Source organism: Triturus cristatus, chromosome 9, assembly GCF_964204655.1.
Source record: "Triturus cristatus chromosome 9, aTriCri1.1, whole genome shotgun sequence".
Lineage (NCBI taxonomy): Eukaryota > Metazoa > Chordata > Amphibia > Caudata > Salamandridae > Triturus > Triturus cristatus.
Genome location: NC_140592.1, coordinates 494,760,537 through 494,781,844, shown reverse-complemented (window position 1 = coordinate 494,781,844; position 21,308 = coordinate 494,760,537). Strand labels below are relative to the sequence as shown.

The window sequence follows — 21,308 nt, the reverse complement described above, 5'->3', positions numbered from 1 at the left end:
TAAACCCTTGGCTACAACCAGGCAGGTCAGATCCCTTTAACTACACCCATGTGCCCAGGTAGTTGCCTCAGCTACACATGTACTGGTGAAAGCCCCTAACTGTAGGCACGCCCACAGGCATGACCCCTGATGCACCCAAGCAGAAGAAACACCTACGCAGGAGATACAACCACACAATAACATGGAAGAGCCCTTAGGTGCATAAGTACCTTTCAAACACCTTAACAATATGCACACACACACACAAGGAAAAGCCGGGCTACACCTGTACAGCAGAAATACCGTCTTCACTCACACAGGTATTTGCTACACTTGTGTAAGTGTGAACATTTGCCTGTACCCAAACAGGTAGGAGGGTTTAGCTTCACCCACACAGGTAATATTCCGTAAATAAACCCGTACAGGAAGAAAGCCTCAGCTGTAGGTGGACAAGTCAGATCTCTATGTTGCACCCTTGTAAGCAAGCCCTTTCAGCTGCAACTTCACAGGGTCGCCCTGTGCCACACCTCCACGGATAAACACTTGAAGCTAAATTAGCACAGGTACTATGCATACACACACACACACACAAACACACACACACAAAACATACAAGCATACACACTCACATGCACATCTGCTTGGATGCATTTGGCTCGATAAGACCCTTTACTAAGAACCCTAACCTGCACCTGCGATTTAAGGTCCCGTAAGTACACTTGCGCAGATAAGGAACTCTCAGCAACACCTACACAGGTGAAGACTCATTACTACCAAATGCACACAAAAATCCACTTAGTTACACTTGCGCAGGTAAGGCCTATCAGTTAAACCTGCACAGGTACCGCCCTTTAACACCAAATTCACAGAAGCCTCACTTAGTTAGACCTGTGCTGGTACGGCCTCTTAGTTAAACCTGTACAGGTACCGCCCTTTAACACCAAATGCACAGAAGCCTCACTTAGTTACACCTGTGCTGGTACGGCCTCTCCGTTAAACCTGTACAGGTACCACCCTTTAACATCAAATGCACAGAAGCCTCACTTAGTTAGACCTGTGCTGGTACGGCCTCTCCAAAAAACTTGTACAGGTACCGCCCTTTAACACCAAAGGCACAGAAGCCTCACTTAGTTACACCTGTGCTGGTACGGCCTCTCCTTTAAACCTGCACAGGTACCGCCCTTTAACACCAAATGCTCAGAAGCCTCACTTAGTTACACCTGTGCTGGTTCGGCCTCTCCGTTAAACCTGCACAGGTACCGCCCTTTAACACCAAATGCACAGAAGCCTCACTTAGTTAGACCTGTGCTGGTACGGCCTCTCCTTTAAACCTGCACAGGTACCGCCCTTTAACACCAAATGCACAGAAGCCTCAGTTACACCTGTGGTGGTACGGCCTCTCCGTTAAACCTGCACATATACCACCCTTTAACACCAAATGCTCAGAAGCCTCACTTAGTTACACCTGTGCTGGTATGCTCTCTCAGTTAAACCTGCACAGGTACCGCCCTTTTACACCAAATGCACAGAAGCCTCACTTAGTTACACCTGTGCTGGTACGGCCTCTCCGTTAAACCTGTACAGGTACCACCCTTTAACATCAAATGCACAGAAGCCTCACTTAGTTAGACCTGTGCTGGTACGGCCTCTCCATTAAACTTGTACAGGTACCGCCCTTTAACACCAAAGGCACAGAAGCCTCACTTAGTTACACCTGTGCTGGTACGGCCTCTCCGTTAAACCTGTACAGGTACCGCCCTTTAACACCAAATGCTCAGAAGCCTCACTTAGTTAGACCTGTGCTGGTTCGGCCTCTCCGTTAAACCTGCACAGGTACAGCCCTTTAACACCAAATGCACAGAAGCCTCACTTAGTTACACCTGTGCTGGTACAGCTTCTATACGGGTATAGCCCTGTAACACCAAATGAATAGAAACCCCACTCAGTTACAACTGTACAGGTGTGGCCTCTTAAAGGTACAGCCCTTTAAAATTAAATACACAGGAACCCCACCTGAAGTAGACCTTTGAAGACAAGGCCTGTGATCTACTCCTGCTCAGATATTTGACCCCAGTCCTACCTGCTGCTGTGCATAGGAAGGGATCCGTGTCTACACCTTTCAAGGAAGGCCCCTTTGCAAAACCTGCACATGTACAGCTCCTCAGCAACTACTGCGGAGATATACCAGCTTAGCCACAGCAGCCCATATTAGAGCCCCTATCAGGACATGTGAGGATACTTTCGAAATGCTTTCATGGGTGAAGAACCGGTGAGAACATATGCACATATAAGAGCACTAAGCCACACCTGCACAGTTAATCAAACTTTGCCAGTTTTTCTCAGTTAACAAATTTAGATTCACCTGGCCTAGTAAGGCCCTTAAGCATAGGTAAGATTCCTCAGATAATATATCCACACCCCTAGGCACAATTTTCTGGTTGCATAAGCACAGTAGATGTGTATCTAGGCACCGCTCTAACCTTCAGGACTATGGTGCCCCTCAGAGCAAACCAGAGCGGAGGCTGGGTCTGAGTTTAAGAGATGATCTGACAGAGGGCCGCGCGACAGAGTGATTGCGTTCCACCGGGCTCCGTCTATGCGCCGCAGCAGTGGGGACACCTGGTCACAGCCCCTTGCGCTCTGCGACAGGGGGTCACAGTAAACATGTTCCGGTGGCATCCCTGGTGCATGAGCGAGGGGCTGTTCTCAGAGTCTCATGGGACCCCCACAGCAGGCTTAATTAATGGCTGTGACTTGCAAGGTGGCCATGTCAAAGGGCAGGCTAGGAAAATAGGTGATCCATGAACCTCAAAGACCTTGCTTTGTAGTAGTGAGGGTCAAACATCCTTTGCATGCTCTTGGGGGAAAATAGCCATGTATGTGTCTATGACATAACCTAATTCCAAAAATCCTGCAAGTGAATATCTAGCGCAGTTGATTAGGGAGAAAACCCACCAATTGCATTATGTAGTTGTATGAACATTTACCTCTTGATAACTTCAAAAACAGGGACAGGGAAGGGTACCTTTCAGTATGCGCTCCGTTACTTCGAGCAGGGTTTACAAGAAAGGTCTGTAAAAGAAGACAAATGTTTTGAGTCAGAATTTGGGGTGTGCAAAATTTTTATAACACAAAATAAATCTCAAGTGAACTTGATTGTTGGCCTACCTGTAATTCACAGAGTTTCCTGCTTTTCCCATATTTGTGCCTATTTACGCCCTTCCCATAGGTTTTTCCTTGGATAAAGGCAATATTTTCTCTCAAGCACTTGTTGGCACTGAAAATGTATATGCTATTTTTTCATGATTGAACTTTCAAATCATTTGTCTCTCCACTTCAAACCTGGATGGATTTTGCTAATTTGTATCTCTCTGCTACTTAAAAGGGGCGCCGAAGACGCAATTTATTGCGAAATCCACCTGCAGAAAACTTTGTGAGTTATGGATAGCAATCCTAATCTTCACAAGAATTAATGACAGTTTGCAAGAAAAAAACTTTGCACACTCCAAGTCAGGGTGGCGTTTATAGATCAGTGAGATGCATTTAAAAAAACATGAACTGGAGGGTTAAATCACGACATACAATGTAGTGAAAAGTTATGGAAGTGACGAGAATATATATTCAAAAGGGAAAATATAATTCTTTAAGAGATTTGTGAGATTAGTCACACCCATACAAAGTCTTACGTGTGGCTAGAACTAGAAGTAACTTAAAGGAGAGTTTTATATCCATATAGTATCTCTGGCAAGAGGTTAATGTCAGATAGAAGGGATCTCACACAAGGCAGCTCTTGCAAAGGGAGGACCTCAAAAAAGGGCAGTTATTGCCAGTCAGGCTCTCACTGAAGGGCAGTATCACCAGGCCATCTGTCAGTGAAGGGCAGTTATTGTGAGACAGTCTTCCAGTATATAGTATTTATTGCCATGCCAGTCCTTGTCGGAGGGCTGTTACTGACCGAGAGGATCACATGGAGGGGCGGGTATTTCCAACAGGCTTTGAGAAGGTGAATCGCGCAGGAGGCCAGGTATTGAAATAAAGTATCTCGAAGGGGACAGGAATAGTCCACAGTTACACCAGTAGAGGTTGTCAACCGATGTAATACTGCCCGACACAATGACCATAGGGATAGTTGTTGCAGTCTGGGTTCGCAAAGAGTAACAACTAACGTCGGACATGATGTTGAGGGAAGCACGCATCCATAGACAGGATCTCCAGAGAGGGCAGCCATTGTGGGACGAGGCCTCGCAAGTGGCAGTTGTAGCCAGACACTGCTGCTTGCAAGAGGATGGTGCTTTGCAGATAGGGTCATTTATGAGGGCACTAATGTACAGGCATGCTTTTATAGGAGGATAGGCAGTTATTGACAACTAACCGATCGCATCAGTGTAGTCCTGGCTCTCTAGTGAGGCCGCAGGCTGTGACATGGCCACCTTGACACGTGTTGGTCCCCGGAAGGTGGGCTATAGCATTGTTGGTTGTCTGCAGAAGTTTCCTTGAAGGATGTAAAATGTGGCTTCTCTTTCTCTCCCCGACCAGAGTGTATCCGGATAGGCTGCAGTCCGAGTAAGTGTGAATTTCTAATTTTCTAATTTCTCCTGTCTTGTACAATGTTGGATTCTCTTCTCAATGCTCTTCTGTTTGCACCAATGGATTTTAACTGTAGCTGTTTTTACTCTAACCCGAGCTCGCAGATATCTGCTGCTTCTTCATAGGTCATGGTTTCTTTAAAGCATTGCTCCTAGAAAAATCAAAGCTGGCTTCCAGGCCCAGAGGATGAGCACATAGGGTCACCAACTCAGGGACATCAAGGGCAGTTGCCACATTCATGTTTGTGTGTGCTCCCCCCCCCCCCCCGCATACCCCAGAGAGGAGTGCCCGTGCCTATCCCTGTCCTGGAGTAGGTGTGAAGGATTGATCTCGGATATTTGTGAACGAAGACTGAGGGTCTTATTTAGAACTCAGTAGATGGAATACTCCATCACAAACGCTACAGATATCCCGTCCTCCGTATTTCGATCTCCATAGGATATAATGGGATTGTATATAGCAGACAGTATTCCCCTCCGCCAAGATTTAAATTAGGCAGAGTTTGGATAGTGCAGGTCCCAGCCCTTTAAGCATCAAATCAAGATGCCTAAATGGTGCACAGTGGAGGTAGGGTTTCAGTGTCTTTCTTACTCCAGTATCCACAAGTACTGCTTCACGTCTTAGTGTGGTCGTACTCGCACGCTGCATGTTTTACTGGTGTTCGGTGCCGGTCAGCAGTAGCGGAGTGAAGACACCTTCTACAACTGCTTCTGCGGCTTTCCTGACTGATAGAGTCACGGCAATGGTCTGCGGAGCAGCAGTATCCATGACCATTACAAGGCAATCAATTTATCCTCCTGGGAACAGGATAACATTTGAAAAAGGGATCTCCCTGTATACAAGAGCATGTCCAGGATATGCGAGATCTGAGGGACCTCGGCTACGAGAAATTCTCAGAAAGGGGCTTGGGTAAGACTGTGTTGGATGACTGCTTCATATTCTGTGGTAGTAGCATGCAGGAGCATGCGGCAAACACTATCAGTGATATGTGCAATTGCATCAGCCTCTGGTGGTGGGATTGGTATCTAAGGGTCAGCAGAACTAATTGGCAGCATTCCTGTCCCTGCCTTCTGTGGCACAGATGCATAATATACTGGGGCACTTTTAGAGAATATTCTGTAGCAGTGCAGAAAATCCCGGTGAGTATAGGGCAATTTTTTCTCATTATCGGAGCATCTCATGATTCTTTGATGTTTTGCAGTTATTTTTTAGAGACATTTCATGGTGTCGGTAGGGGTTCATTTAATGTTGGCTGTGAGCGTTGCATTCCTGGTGGGATCTCTCTGAATGGGCTCTATTGCAAATACCTCAGTGTGTCGTGTTCTGTTAGGAGGGTTTACATAGCTCCAAACTCGCTCCTTAACACTAAGGACGCCTAAAATGGAGACACAGATAGAACAAAGTCTCTTTCAGGGAGGATAAGGGAGATTAAAAAATTCATTTGATCAGTTTCCTGAACTTGAGGAAGTTAGATTTTGAACGTTTATCCAGATATAGGTTTTATGGGGACCTAATACAAAAATTATAAGAAAATCAAATGAAACTACTGCCACAATTATAGAGGTCTAATTGCTCACCTGGCTTGTTGTATTTGGGTGATCCGCCAGCCAGTGATTTTTAGCAAGATGTCTCTCATTCACTATAATCAAGATTTGGAGGATATTGTGAATTCATGCACTGGAAGTTGAATTTATTAAGTGATAGGAAAACATTTATAAAGTTGCAAAGCTATAGGGAGGCCCAGAGAAGGCCACCTCGCCCTCGACTCTATAGGGCTAAACCTTTCACGGGTGAGACTGTGACCACTATGTGACTCGGAGTCTGGAAGAAGTTCAGGAGAGACCTTGCCCTTTTGAAGCATCACATATTTCCGAGGACGGGTATGATCATTCACAAACGAGGGACCCGGCCTCTGTGCTAATTCCCCAAACCCAATTATAGTTGTCCCCAAAGGTCAAAGTTCTTACTAAACCTTAAACTCCCCTTTACTTGGAGGCTTTGGCTCTTGAAACATCAGCTTCTGGCCAATCCGATCATTCACAGTCTGTTTTGGTTCCTCAAAGTTTGCTACAGTTAAAATCCAGTGCAGGTACTGAATGAGAAGGTGCTAGACGGCCTGTCTCCCCCGGCGAGGGAGAGGGCGGCGTAAGACAGTGTAACGCGTGGTGAGAGGGATGGGAACAGGGGCTCCGGAGCCAGAGATGTCTGTAAGGGATGCAGTCACTCATACAGGCAATGAGAGACTGCCAGCCATGAAGATGCCGCGCTGGAGCGTGCAAGGAGAACCGCAAGCAACTCAAACTAAACGAGGACCACGGGATACAGGAAGGTAAGCTAATGCAGAACGTGGTTTATGAATAGGGGTGTGAATAAAACTCAACTTGGGGTACCAACTAGAATAACGTGCAGCTTTTGGAACCTAGAGGCTCATGTTTGAATACACGCCTTTGCACTAGACTGAAAATCCTGTGATCCTGGGCAGATGACTCAACCTCACTTTGCATAAAATGTAAATATATGAGAAATAATCCTGTAACTCAAAGATATACATCACCACTGGAGGTAAAGATGATCTCCAAATGCCCCGCTCACCCAATGTAGAGCAGTCTGGGGCATAATTACAAAAAAATATAGGAGCGCGGTGCTGCGTCAAATTTTGCAACGCATCAACATTTTTTAAATGCAGGGATGCACTGTACTCACACAAATAGGGTGCACACCTGTGTTTCCCCTAGTGCTGGTGCAAAAAAACTGCTTAGCGCCGGCACCCTACTGCCATGTCGCAAGGGTGCCTGCGCCTCAGTGGCGATTGTTTAAGTGCAGGAAGGGACACCTTCCTGCACATAAACAATCAATAATGGTGATTTTGCACCTTCTATGTGTACTGCAGCACACATAGAAAGAGCAAAAAACGAGGATGAATTCATAATTTCTCCTCGTATCACCAGTCCAAGAGCAGGTATTACCTGGCCACAGTTTTTGGCACTGCCCCTGCCTTGTAAATCTGGGGCAGCATCAAAAAGCAATGGGTGTTACGGTGGAACGCCCACTGCAACATCCATTGCACGCCCCTTTGCCACAGAAGACTGTGGTGGAAAGGGCCATATTTACAAGGTGGCATTAAGCCATGTTTAGTGGCTTAGCTCCACCTTGTAAATATGGGAAATGGCCATACACCACCAGAACGTCAAAAAAAAGTGACGCTCCTGAGGCGAATGGGGCTTGTAAATATGCCCCTCTGCATCCATTCTTAGGTGGAGCAGGCCCTTCAAATATCTTAAATGCTTACTTGCTGCTAGACCGTTGCAATGGAACCCTACAGTTTCTTTCGTTAGGGCCAATCAAAAATTGTCTGTTTACAGCTACCACCACCAGTTAGACTTGTTCAATCACTCACGTGACCTCGGAGCACCTTCTAATGCAACTCATTCACTGTAACATTTTTTGGGTTGGAGTTTAGCAGCTTGGCAGTGTTTATTCATGAGCTGCGTTTATGTTGTGAGTCAGCTTTTTTCTGCCCCTTGGAAAATTGCCCATTTTGAAACCAAAGCTGGATCATTGCTCCAGATGTGTTCTCATCAGCGCACGCTGATTCCAAGGCAGAGTGGAGATCAGCATTCATAAAATAAATCCACATTAAGGAATGTGCAGCCTGCTGGGCGCTGCCACTTCTGTTGGACAGGTCACTGCGGGCATTACCATTGTCACCTACTGACCGCTTTAACCAATGCTTAATTTGTAAAACAGTTAGTGACAGGGCCATTCTCAGGAGGCCACTGCGGCTTGCACCACCCATTGCCCCTGCCAATGACAGTAGGTACACAACTACCATCACATTCCTGTAAGTGGGACAATTTTGACTGTTCCAGCACACCCAAAGCTATAATTATTCATTCTTGGTGCATAATATTGATATTTGATGCATATTTGATCCTTAATGACTGTAGTTGTGCTCATCTTAAAATCAGACTCCGCCCCAGTGAGGTGGACTGGCATTAGTGCCGGTGTTGAGAATTAAGTGCCAGAGCTGAGCGCCGAAAACCATTGGCTCAAATTAAGCACTGGCTACAACTCTGTTATATACAGACAACATTTCCCGCACCAATACCATACAGCCTGACAATGAACTCATTTTTTTATATGATGGTGTAAATCTATAATTTAACGTGATGAGACTCTGGGCGGTACCAGTGCATGTCAGATTGCTTGAAGAGTTGACAGTTTTTTGCGAGTGGCCACGGAACTTCAACATGTCCTACTAGACATCTTTTCGGCCCTGGCCTATAATGAAATATTGAAAACCTCCTGCACATTGATGTGACTGTCCGCAGGCAGGCTGTGTTTAGCTGATCAAGCTTCAGTCACTGCCTCAGGTAAGTAGGCAGTGCTCGGAGCATATATCGGCTTTGTATTTTACAAATAGAGAGATTGGGAGCTCGCGCCAGCCCTTCATTTCACTGACAGAGCGTTTGAGAGCGCGGGCCTACCTGCATTTATTCAACAGAGTTTAGGAGCACATGTTAGTCCTGTGATTCACTAGTAGAGAGTTTGAGAGCGCGGGCCTGCCCTGCATTTATTCAACAGAGTTTAGGAGCACATGTTAGTCCTGTGATTCACTAGTAGAGAGTTTGAGAGCGCGGGCCTGCCCTGCATTTATTCAACAGAGTTTAGGAGCACATGTTAGTCCTGTGATTCACTAGTAGAGAGTTTGAGAGCGTGGGCCTACCCTGCATTTATTCAACAGAGTTTAGGAGCACATGTTAGTCCTGTGATTCACTAGTAGAGAGTTTGAGAGCGTGGGCCTACCCTGCATTTATTCAACAGAGTTTAGGAGCACATGTTAGTCCTGTGATTCACTAGTAGAGAGTTTGAGAGCGCGGGCCTGCCCTGCATTTATTCAACAGAGTTTAGGAGCACATGTTAGTCCTGTGATTCACTAGTAGAGAGTTTGAGAGCGCGGACCTGCCCTGCATTTATTCAACAGAGTTTAGGAGCACATGTTAGTCCTGTGATTCACTAGTAGAGAGTTTGAGAGCGCGGGCCTGCCCTGCATTTATTCAACAGAGTTTAGGAGCACATGTTAGTCCTGTGATTCACTAGTAGAGAGTTTGAGAGCGCGGACCTGCCCTGCATTTATTCAACAGAGTTTAGGAGCACATGTTAGTCCTGTGATTCACGAGTAGAGAGTTTGAGAGCGCGGGCCTGCCCTGCATTTATTCAACAGAGTTTAGGAGCACATGTTAGTCCTGTGATTCACTAGTAGAGAGTTTGAGAGCGCGGGCCTGCCCTGCATTTATTCAACAGAGTTTAGGAGCACATGTTAGTCCTGTGATTCACTAGTAGAGAGTTTGAGAGCGCGGACCTGCCCTGCATTTATTCAACAGAGTTTAGGAGCACATGTTAGTCCTGTGATTCACGAGTAGAGAGTTTGAGAGCGCGGACCTGCCCTGCATTTATTCAACAGAGTTTAGGAGCACATGTTAGTCCTGTGATTCACGAGTAGAGAGTTTGAGAGCGCGGGCCTGCCCTGCATTTATTCAACAGAGTTTAGGAGCACATGTTAGTCCTGTGATTCACTAGTAGAGAGTTTGAGAGCGTGGGCCTGCCTGCATTTATTCAACAGAGTTTAGGAGCACATATTAGTCCTGTGATTCACTAGTAGAGAGTTTGAGAGCGCTGGCCTACCTCCATTTATTCAACAGAGTTTAGGAGCACATGTTAGTCCTGTGATTCACTAGTAGAGAATTTGAGAGCGCGGGCCTGCCCTGCATTTATTCAACAGAGTTTAGGAGCACATGTTAGTCCTGTGATTCACTAGTAGAGAGTTTGAGAGCGCGGGCCTGCCCTGTATTTATTCAACAGAGTTTAGGAGCACATGTTAGTCCTGTGATTCACGAGTAGAGAGTTTGAGAGCGCGGGCCTGCCCTGCATTTATTCAACAGAGTTTAGGAGCACATGTTAGTCCTGTGATTCACTAGTAGAGAGTTTGAGAGCGCGGGCCTGCCCTGCATTTATTCAACAGAGTTTAGGAGCACATGTTAGTCCTGTGATTCACTAGTAGAGAGTTTGAGAGCGCGGGCCTACCTGCATTTACTCAACAGAGTTTAGGAGCACATGTTAGTCCTGTGATTCACGAGTAGAGAGTTTGAGAGCGTGGGCCTGCCTGCATTTACTCAACAGAGTTTAGGAGCACATGTTAGTCCTGTGATTCACGAGTAGAGAGTTTGAGAGCGTGGGCCTGCCTGCATTTATTCAACAGAGTTTAGGAGCACATGTTAGTCCTGTGATTCACTAGTAGAGAGTTTGAGAGCGCGGGCCTGCCCTGCATTTACTCAACAGAGTTTAGGAGCACATGTTAGTCCTGTGATTCACTAGTAGAGAGTTTGAGAGCGCGTGCCTGCCCTGTATTTTACTGACAGGTTGAGAACACGCTTCAGCCCTTCATTTCACCAACAGAGAGTTTGAGAGCACGTGCCTTACCCACATTTCACTAAAAGAGATCTCATGGATCTCATGTGGCTGCTCTGAATTTCACTTATAGAAAGTTGAGTGCAAGTGCCAGCGCAGCATTTCATTGTTAGAGAGTTTGCCAGCACGTGCCATCCATGCGTTTCACTAACAGAGGTTCAGAGCACGTACCTGCCCTGTATTTCACTAATAAAGTTCGAGAGCACGTGCCAGCCACGCATTACACTAACAGAGAGTTTGAGAGCCTGTGTCTTTCCTCTATTTCTTGAATTGAGTTTGAGAGCATGTGTCTGTCCTGCATTTCACTAATAGTGAGTTTAAGAGCACGTGCTTGATCTCATTTTCATTTAATAGACAGTTTGAGAGCACAACCTTGCCCTGCACCTCACTAATAGTGTTTGGAGCCACGTGCCAGCCATGTTTTCACTGATAGAGTTGGAGGTTCTGAACCAACCCCGCATTTCACCAACTGAGATTTAGAGCAAGTGTCAACCCTACATTTCACTAATATAATGTGGGAAGTCATGTGCCAGCCCTGCATTTCACTACCAGAGCTGAGAGCCACTAATAGCGTTTGGGATCACGGGTTTGCACTAATAGAGAGTTTGAGAGTTTGAGTGCATTTTCCCATCCTACATTTTACTAATGGAGAGTTCGAGAGCATGTATGTGCATGCCCTGAAATTTGCTAACAGAGTTTGAGAGCACATGCCAGCACAGCATTTCATTAATCGAGAGTTTGAGAGCATGTGCATGACCTACATGTCTCTAATGGGGCGTTGTAAAGCACGCGCCTCCTGCATTTCACTGACAAGAGTTTAGGAGCACATGCCAGTCCTGCGCTTCACTACCAGAGAGTTTGAGAGCTTTTGCATGCCCTGCTTTTTACTAACAGAGTTGGAGAGGACATTCCTGCCCTGCATTTCACTAATAGTGAGTTTGAGAGCACGTACCTGTCGGGCCTTTCACTAACAGAATTTGAGAGCACATGCCAGTCCTGCATTTTAGTAGCAGAGAGTTTGAGAACACATGCCTGTTGTGCATTTCACTAGCACGGAGTTTGAGAGCACATACCAATCCAGCACTTCGCCTACAGAGAGTTTGAGAGCATGTGCATGCCCTGTGTTTCACTAACAGTTTGAGAGCATATGCTTCCCTGCATTTCACTAATAGTGAGTTTGAGGGCACGTCCATGTTGTGCATTTCATTGGCAGAGTTTGAGGGCACATGCCAGTCCAACTGTTCACTAACAGAGAGTTTGAGAGCATGTGTATCTCCTGTTTTTCAGTAACAAAGTTCGAGAGCACATGTCTGTCATGCATTTCACTAATAGCGAGCTTGAGAGCACGTGCCTGTTGGGCATTTCAATAAGAGAGACATTGAGAGCAAATGCCAGTCTTGCATTTCACTAGCAGAGAGTTTGAGAGCACATGCCAATCCAGCACTTCACTTACATAGAGTTTGAGAGCAGGTGCATGCCCTGCTTTTCACTAACAGTTTGAGAGCACATGCCTGCCCTGCTTTTCACTAATAGTGAGTTTGAGAGCATGTGCCTGTCCGGCATTTCATTTACAGAGACTGTGAGAGCACATGCTAGTCCTGCATTTCACTAACAGAGAGTTTCAGAGCACATGCCTGTCGTGTATTTCACTAGCACAGAGTTTGAGAGCACATACAAATCCAGCACTTCACTTACAGAGAGTTTGAGAGCATGTGCATGCCCTGTGTTTCACTAACAGTTTGAGACCACATGCCTGTTCTGCTTTTCACTAATAGTGAGTTTGAGGGCTCGTCTCTGTCGTGCATTTCATTAATAGAGTTTGAGAGGACTAGCCAGTCCAACACTTCACTAACAGAGTTTGAGAGCATGTGCTTGCTCTGCTTTTCGCTAACAAATTTTGAGACCACGTGCCTGTTCTGCTTTTCACTAATAGTGAGTTTGAGGGCACATCCCTGTTGTGCATTTCATTTGAAGAGTTTGAGAGTACATGCCAGTCCAACACTTCACTAACAGAGAGTTAGAGCACGTGCACGCTCTGATTTTCACTAACAGTTTGAGAACACATCCCTGCACTGCTTTTCACTGATAGTGAGTTGGAAGGCACGTCCATGTTGTGCATTTGATTAGCAGAGTTAGAGAGCACATGCCAGTCCAACTCTTCACTAACAGAGAGATTGAGAGAATGTGCACATCCTGTTTTTCAGTAAGAGTTTGAGAGCACAAGCATGACCTGCATTTCACAAATAGCGAGTTTGAGCACGTGTATGTTGGGCATTTAATTAACAGAGACCGTGAGAGCACATACCAGTCCTGCATTTCATTAACCGAGATTTTGAGAGCACATGCCAGTCCTGGATTTCACTACCACAGAGTTTGAGAGCACATACCAATCCAGCACTTCACTTACAGAGAGCTTGAGAGCATATGCATGCCCTGCTTTTCACTAACAGTTTGAGACCACGTTTCCCGCTATTCACTAATAGTGAGTTTGAGGGAACGTGCCTGTCGTGCATTTCATTTGTAGAGTTTGAGAGTACATGCCAGTTGAACACTTCACTAACCGAGTTTGAGAACATGTGCATGCTCTGCATTTCACTGATAGTGAGTTGGAAGGCACGTCCATGTCGTGCATTTGATTAGCAGAGTTAGAGAGCACATGCCAGTCCAACTTTTCACCAACAGAGAGATTGAGAGCATGTGCACGTTCTGTTTTTCAGTAACAGAGTTTGAGAGCACAGGCCTGACCTGCATTTCACTAATAGCGAGTTTGAGAGTACGTGGCTGTTGGGCATTTTACTAACGGAGACATTGAGAGCACACGGCAGTCCTGCATTTCACTAGCAGAGAGTTTGAGAGCACATGTCTGCCGTGCATTTCACTAGCACAGAGTTTGAGACCACATGCCTGTTCTGCTTTTCACTAATAGTGAGATTGAAGCGCACGTCCCTGTCGTGCATTTTATTTGCAGAGTTTGAGACCACATGCCAGTCCAACTCTTAACTAACAGAAGGCTTGAGAGCATGAACACACCCTGTTTTTCACTAACAGTTGAAGAGCACATGCCTCCCCTGCATTTCACAAATAGTGAGTTTGAGAGCATGTGCCTGTCGATCACTTCACTAACAGAGACTTTGAGAGCACATGCCAGTCCTGCATTTCACTAATAGTGAGTTTGAGAGCATGTGCCTTTCGTGCAGTTCACTAAAAGAGACTTTCAGAGCACATGCCAGTCCCTTATTTCACTAGCAGAGAGGTTGAGCGGAGGTGCCTGTCGTGCATTTCACAAGCACAGAGCCGGAAAGCACGTGCTTACCCTGCATACAGGTAACAGGTGAATGTGTGCTGCGCAGCAGGATGATGTGCCTCAGACCTGCTGCTACCCTGGTGACCTAGGCCCTTGAACTTTTCATGAGCGCTCATTCTAATGGGCTTAGGTTATCAAAGTCTCAATAACTGATCACTGGGATGTCTTCTCGAGGGACCTTCGCCTCTGCGACCAGTGCAATTATGAACGACAACCCACCTGGCAAATTGTCCAATCCGTGCTGGCCGTAAACTGTGTGCCAGCAACTGGCAACCTACCAGAACCAGGCGTTTAATGCCTCCTCAATGTTTTCCCTTTGAATTTTAAATTGAGTTTGATTCTCGAATTACGGCATTTACTAAAGTTGATATCATTTGGGCCGGCCACCCCTGATCATAAGAGCCTGCCCTCTTAGCAGCTCTAAAAGAACTTAATCTTAGTCACAGTGAGCATAGCTCATCCAGTTGCAAACTAGTCAATTGTAGGAAGAAATTAAATAAAAACCTCCACGACGGAAAGCTTGTTTGCACAAAGGAAGAGGGAGCTGGCTGGCAATTCCACCCTGAGATGGTTGACTTCGCTGAATCTGGCTTAAGTTTAGAAGTTGTGCATTCTGAGTAGCAGCAAGTCCCATGGGCACTGGCCTCGCCTACAGCGATTTGTCTTGAAGGAGGCACAGCTACCACACAGAATCCCTCTGTGACTCAGGAGAGGACTGTGGTCTGCTGGACTGCATTTTCTATCAGACTAGAATCAGGGTGCCACGGTATCATCCAGCCCCGAGCCCTACATTGGTTGTGGTTTGTCCATTTCACTTGTATTGTCAGAAAGTGGGGGCTCCTCCAAGTCCATACCCAGTTTCACTATATCAACATATTTTTATCTCAGTACCCATGATGCCGGAGACCGAACCATGCTTAAGCAGACAGTTACTTAAATCTGATCTCAGAATTGTACTTACCCTTAAACTCACACTCATCTGACCCTGTACTAACACATTACTCAAGATCTCAACAGAAGCCTCTCTTGATCGTAGAGCTCTGCCCTTGTGCATCAGAAACCAGACTCCAAAACTCAACACTGGACTCCATGATAAGTAATGCCGTGGTTTAATGCATGGAAAAGCAGAACCTTGATCTTGGAGCTAAGCTCTGAGACAAGAACAACTGTGTCCTCAGGAATTAAACTCCCAACGCAATCTTCCCCACTTGACAGTACACCCTTTTTTTCACACTTCAAACCTCATACCTCCTATTACAACCCTAGAATCCATGATTTAAAGAGCTCTGACCTCATACATCCAATCTCATTGGTGCTACCCTTGTAAATTCATGCATGTGCTCATAAACTGGCCAGCACCCTTATTGATCCTGGATTCGTAATGCCAAAGTCAATAAAAACCAACACAAAGATTCGCTCTTGGGTGAGATTGACTGCTGCCCCACAACATACAAACTAGACCCTCTTCCCAGACGGGCTTCTCCCTCTGCAGAAGAGGTTCTGCTTCTTTTGTTGGGTGACGCTTTGACTGGCAGTTCCTGTGGGGTCACTCCTCCAGTAGAGCCTCCCCTTCATAGCAAGTGGTGGTGCGAGGGGGAGGTGTGGGGTGTAAATAATACAAAAAAAGAAACGCCTACCTGCCGCAGCCGGCCTCCGTCTCTGGGTTCCTCTGCTCCAGTCCCTGTACACTGTTCAGGCTCCTAGACGCCAATCAATCATGTAACACAACATGAGGGCAGCACCATGATGGGCCTGAGCTGGCTTGTTTAGTTCTTGCTCAGGTCCTAGGAGCCTCTGCCTTTACTCCATCCAGCTGTGCAACACGGCTCTGGTGGAGAGAGGTCAAAGTGCCCATGATGGTTTAGCCGGCTGAAGACAGCCAGCCACACTGTCATGCTCTCGTCATAGGTCCTCCCAGACTTGGCTTCCTTTATCAGAAAGAAAAGGTTTCATTATCATTTTATTTTTCCTGTTTCCATTAGCTGCCTAGCTCTCCGCAGGGGGGCAACGCTCCTCCACCATAGTGGAGGAGCTGCCACTCCACACCTCTGCATGCATTCACACCAAGTCTGCAGCTCGTTATCATCTCCAAGAACGTAACGGATGAGGAATGCCCCTGATGTAAACACACTTTTGTTGTATGCTCCAAATCTGGCTCGACACATAGAGGTGTGCTGTATTATTTTGTGTTGTGGGGAATTTAGAATCACCAAAACACCTACTACTGGTCACCAACATCTGTTGTATGGCTGAAGAGGGGAAAGAGAATTTCGGGCTACATGATACAGCCTCTCTACCCGAATCCTTATCGCAACAAGATATCCTACAGCCTATGCTCAGCAAGGTTATTTTTTGGAATCGATTGAGAAAAAATTGAATGCAACCCATGGAAAACCTATTTAGGTTTTATAAAGGACCCTAACCCACTAGTAGGCATGCTTCATCATCAACCACTCACACAGAAGGGGGTCCCTGAGACTATAACAGGCAGTAGAAAACAGGGGAAGCTCAGAAATACAATCAGAACAACATTTCAATAATTCAAAATGCTAATCGTCACTGATAATGGTACCGCATACATGAAATACTGGCCTTCCGTTATATAATACACAAGTACATTGGGTACAAAAATTATCAAATGTATTCAATAAATATAATATTGCAATTGTATGAAAACAAGGTATGTAATACACCATAAATCACCCAAGCACATCCTACACCACACATACACACAATCGTTCATACAAGCAAATGCATACCCACACATACTCATACGTCCTACAAAATAAGGGTTCAAAACTTTCAATGTATCAATATATACATGTTAACAGAGAAGCTCCAGCGCCGACGTGCATTTCAGTGGGTGACCCTGATATGGGTCTCACCTTCTTCAGGGCGCAAAGGTCAAGTACAAAACAAGGGAGGAAGCGCCTGGTAAAAACAAGAAAGATGGCTACCAAGTCACTGGTCAGTGGGTGGTGGAGAGGCTCGTGGCCGGAGCCGCAAAGGTGGGTTGACAAAACCCCTGAGTCGGGTGGAGATTATATTAAAGTCCTCGGAAGCAAAACACCAAATAAAGCACTAGAGGGTCCGGGGACAAAGATGATCCCATGTCGGGGCCACTGGCCCTCTCTAGGATAGGATAGAAAATGCAGGTAGACTAATAATCCATGAGTAGGGTGCTGATGGACCCAAGGGTGAAGTACGGAAAAGTCCAGTTCCCATCCAGCGCCTCCGGCTGGTACGGGAATCCAACGTAGTTATAGCAGTATTCCCAGATTGCAGCTGCATCAGCTCATGGATTATTAGCCTTTTATTGGACCCTCTTTATTTGGTGGTTTGCTTCCGAGGACTTTGATATCATCTCCACCCGACTCAGGCGTTTTGTCAACCCACCTTTGCGGCTCCGGCCATGAGCCTCTCCACCGCCCTCTGACCAGTGACTTGGTTGCCATCTTTCTTGTTTTTAACAGGCGCTTCCCCCCCTTGTTTTGTATTTGACCATTGCACCCTGAAGAAGGTGAGACCCATATCAGGGTCACCCACCGAAACACGCGTCGGCGCTGGAGCTTCTCTGTTAACATGTTGTTTCTCCCCCAATAATCAATATGTTAAGAAGAAACTGAATTTCAACTATGAATTGTATTATCAACTGTGTCTCCTGTATTAATTAATTCTGGAAGTGGCTGACTTGTTCCATCTTTGTGGACCTGACCGAGTCATCAATTATCACATGTCTAGAGGGGTATTCTTGTTTCCATGTATATATTGATACATTGAAAGTTTTGAACCCTTATTTTGTAGGACGTATGTGTGGGTATGCATTTGCTTGTATAAACGATTGTGTGTGTGTGGTGTAGGATGCGCTTGGGTGATTTATGGTATATTACATACCTTGTTTTCATACAATTGCAATATTATATTTATTGAATAAATGTGATAATTTTTGTACCCAATGTACTTGTGTATTATACTTTGGAAGGCCAGTGTTTCATGTATGCTGTACCTGTATCAGTGACGATTAGCATTTTGGATTATTTACACAGGCAGAGAGATTATGCTTTATCGTCAAGTCCCATCCTGGTCCCTAAAAGCCAGGATGGGCTCAATAATGTTCCAAGAACAACTTTCAGATATTGATTTTAAGTTGTAGTCTATTGTAATTTTAAAAAAAACCAGGTATCCCTTCAATAGCGGGCATCCACGGTATGAATAAAAACAAGAGTTTGGTGTCTGTGGGTGTAATGGCCCTACACCATTACTAGTGTCGAGATGTTTTAGCTTCTACTTTTTGACCACTAATGGTTCCAAACTTTCATTAGCACTAGAAAAAGCAATGGTACTGGTGTATTATTCACCTTTTGTTGTCCTTTCCATATTGTCTCTGGACACACAACACACAATGTAAAACATGCAGTGGGTCTATTTGCCTACATTCTTGCCACCGTCTTTGCTTCCCCAGGTCTCAGACAGGCGTGCAACGCCCATAGGGCTAAAAGGCCTACAGATCCTCCCCCCCCCCAGTCGTCGCGTGTCTCTGCCCGGGTTGCTGCAGCTCGAGCTCTTGTGGACTCGGCTGGGCTGTGTCTGGAGTCTTATCTCCAGCACGCCCAAGTTTTTCACAGGTCTTTAAAGACAATCTGAATATTTACATACCTTTGTTAACTGGTTACCGAGGCTTGGTTTTTTTTCTGGTTCCTGCGCCGCCTGGGCTCCCTCTCTGCCTATTCCTTACATTTGCATTTTACATTTACTGCCGTAGTGTGAGAATGCAGTTTATGAAAAGAAATATAGAGTAGGGTTGCCAAAAGAAAAATGCCAGCCATGTGTTGTTTAAAGAGCCCGCAAAGACCTCGTCTTGACACTAAATAGGGTTATAAATAAAAAAGTATGCATTCATTTGTAATGTGACTTTTCTCTCTTTGTTCCCTTTAGTCATGGATCATTCAGTCAGCCCTAGAACACAATTAAAGGTGCTTTCTAGTTATATCTGCTGTTCGTATACACAGTTAAGTGCTAAAAATACAGCTTTAGGTGCCTGCTTATTTTTGTACCGTCTGGGACCTCAAAATAATGAGGTGGCAACCGTAATCATAAGACTGGAAGTTTGTTGCATGATCAGCACATTATTCATTTCCTCCACCCTCGATGCCTGATTAATGCCATGATAGCAATAGTTTAACTTACATCTGAAACCCTACGTGCCGTCAATAACATGCTGAGTTACTTCAAGTGTCTGAGAATGCACCCTGCATTCAGACAACTCACTCCTCATTCCCACCCTTCACTTTCATGCTCACCCTGCACTCACAGCGATCACAATGCACTCACACTGATTACCATGCACTCACACCATTCACCCACTAACCCTGCACTCACAGTGATCACTTTGCACCCACAATGCACATGCGCTGTTCACCCTGTACCTCATCCTGCAGTCACACTAGCACACTACTCACCCTGCACTCATGTGACTCTTCACTCACCTGTCCCCCTCACTGCTCAATCTCCAATCTCACTTAAACAAGCCCATCACTAACCATGCATTCATTCGTCCCACTCTGCACTTAAATCCGCACCCATATTGATATGGTGACCTCACTCAGCCTGCAGCCACTCCTCTTACCCTACTCTCAAACTGTTGCATCGCTCACCGTGCACTCACATAGGCACTCCTGCCACCCACACAGCACAGAGGTTTATTGTGCCTGCCACAAAGAACGTGTACCATGCAGATCACAGAACTGAGTGTGAAAAATCTATGAGTAGCGCTATAGAAAAATTAAATGTTTTTCAGAAAGGTGCTACAGAGAGATGAGGTGCACATGAAGTTCGGGTCTAGTTGCGCCCCTGGTCTCAGGGGCCATGAAGCTGTGGATTGAACAAAATGTAAGCAGGTCTCCGAAAGACAGTTTCCCAGAGCAAACCCCTCCCAGGTGGGCGAGACCTCTGAGCTCCCGGCCAACATTTGCACCCCTTCGCCTCTTATGATCACAAATAACGCAATTTGTTTATGGTGCAAAAGGCTGCAGCTTTATTGACATATAGATAACCAACAGGGAATTCAATCAATCTTGTTTGTCCATTGTTTTACGATCATTGCAGTCCTGACCTGAACCTAGACAGCACCCTTTTTTGACAGCGTACCGAGCGAATGCCCCCTTCCTCAGCCGGTCTAGCACTTCCTGCGGCCTCTAGGCTACATCTTGCTGCCGAAAGTCCTTGAGCTGGGTGGCCCTTCTGCCGTGTCCCCCCTCTGCTGACCCTATGCTGACGTGGAGCATGCCCCCCCCCCCACCTGTGCCCCATGTAAGGCATCCCAAAGGCACAGGTTAGAGCTGCTCCCCTAGGCTATTGCGCTCTTTCTGCAGACTTTGGGGCATATCAACAAGGGCTTTATCTCTGCTTTTTTGGCTTTAAAAGCCAAAAAAGCAGAGATAAAACTAGCACCCTATCAACAACAGGGTGCTAACATGCAAATTTGCATGTTAGCACCCTTTTACTCTACGCTTCCCCTTGCATCTCTAATGAGATGCAAAGGGGGCGTTCCAGAGTAAAATAATAGGAGAAATGTCGCTAAGCGACATTTCTCCTATTATCAAGAATATCGCTAACCCTGTTGGAGACAAAAAAAGCAGCGCTAACCGCGGTTAACGCTGCTTTTTTACGTCTGGTATTTTTCTGACTTAGCCATGATATCCTATGGAACGAGGATATCATGGCTAAGTTTGTCTGTCCCTATCAACAAGCTAACGTGAGATTATCGCTGGGTTTCCAGCGATAATCTCACGTTAGCCACTTAGCGTGAGGATTTTTATCGCTATTGAGATAAGCGTTGCTAATAGCACGCTATCTCAGCGATAAAAATCAACGCTAGCCGGCGATAATTATCCTAGCGCTAAGTGCGCTTAGCGATAATTATCGCCGGTTGTTGTTGATATGCCCCTATGTGCTGTCTCCGCCTTGCCTG

General features: G+C 45.9%; 1 protein-coding gene across 2 annotated transcripts in view; it reads left to right on the top strand.

Annotated features, from left to right (window-relative positions):
* The window catches only part of NRXN2 (neurexin 2), a 2,164,206-nt gene that overhangs the window by 1,286,156 nt on the left and 856,742 nt on the right, over window positions 1–21,308 (top strand). For both annotated transcript variants that reach the window (XM_085625468.1, XM_085625469.1), the window contains exon 12: window positions 4,516–4,542. In XM_085625468.1, coding sequence (XP_085481594.1) covers window positions 4,516–4,542 — 27 coding nt within the window. The remainder of the gene's footprint in view (window positions 1–4,515; window positions 4,543–21,308) is intronic.